Consider the following 584-nt stretch of genomic DNA (forward strand, 5'->3'; position numbering starts at 1 on the left):
ATACCGCATATATCCAATTGCATTGAAAAAAAATTCATTGATAAACCAATAACTATTTATCATGCAAAAGTATTAGGACAGTTTGGCAGAACAATATTTTTGAAAGACCTTTGTTTAAGAGATAATTACGAAGTTCCTAATGATGTTGAATGTGTAATTTTGCGTAACGTTGATATTAAAGAAGGGACTAAATTGATGCTTAACAGTGCGTGCAAGTATCTAAATGTTGAAGTACAAAAAGGTTGTATTGACGTATCTAAGGTAGAAAAATTAGCAAAAGTCGTCTTTTTTAATTGCTTACCTGTTTGCGAAGGTAACTTGTGGAGATTTTCTGCTAAACATAAGGACTGTACAGATACATCGCAAAAAAAGAGACTGGAGCTTCCTAATTGCATCGAAGATATCGTACTTGAACATGTCAGTGTCCCTAAAGACACTTTACTGGTAGTCAATGAGGGTTATCGAAATGTTGCTATAATTTTTTCCAAAGGATATTTTGATTTATCCAAGGTAAAGCAGTTAAGAAAGTTTAAATTGCTCATCACTGAGCAAAGTTCAACCAATATCGAACTTACAGACTTAAC

The 584-nt window shown here is 32.9% G+C and overlaps 1 protein-coding gene across 1 annotated transcript; it reads left to right on the forward strand.

The window, feature by feature from the left end:
* VCUG_02763 (uncharacterized protein) lies at positions 1 to 584 on the forward strand (the record flags this gene model as incomplete). Its single annotated transcript, XM_008077583.1, has 1 exon — positions 1 to 584. A coding segment is annotated over one exon (584 nt), but the record flags the coding sequence as incomplete, so codon positions are not given.

This window comes from Vavraia culicis (genome assembly GCF_000192795.1).
Source record: "Vavraia culicis subsp. floridensis unplaced genomic scaffold supercont1.318, whole genome shotgun sequence".
Classification (NCBI taxonomy): Eukaryota; Fungi; Microsporidia; family Pleistophoridae; genus Vavraia; species Vavraia culicis.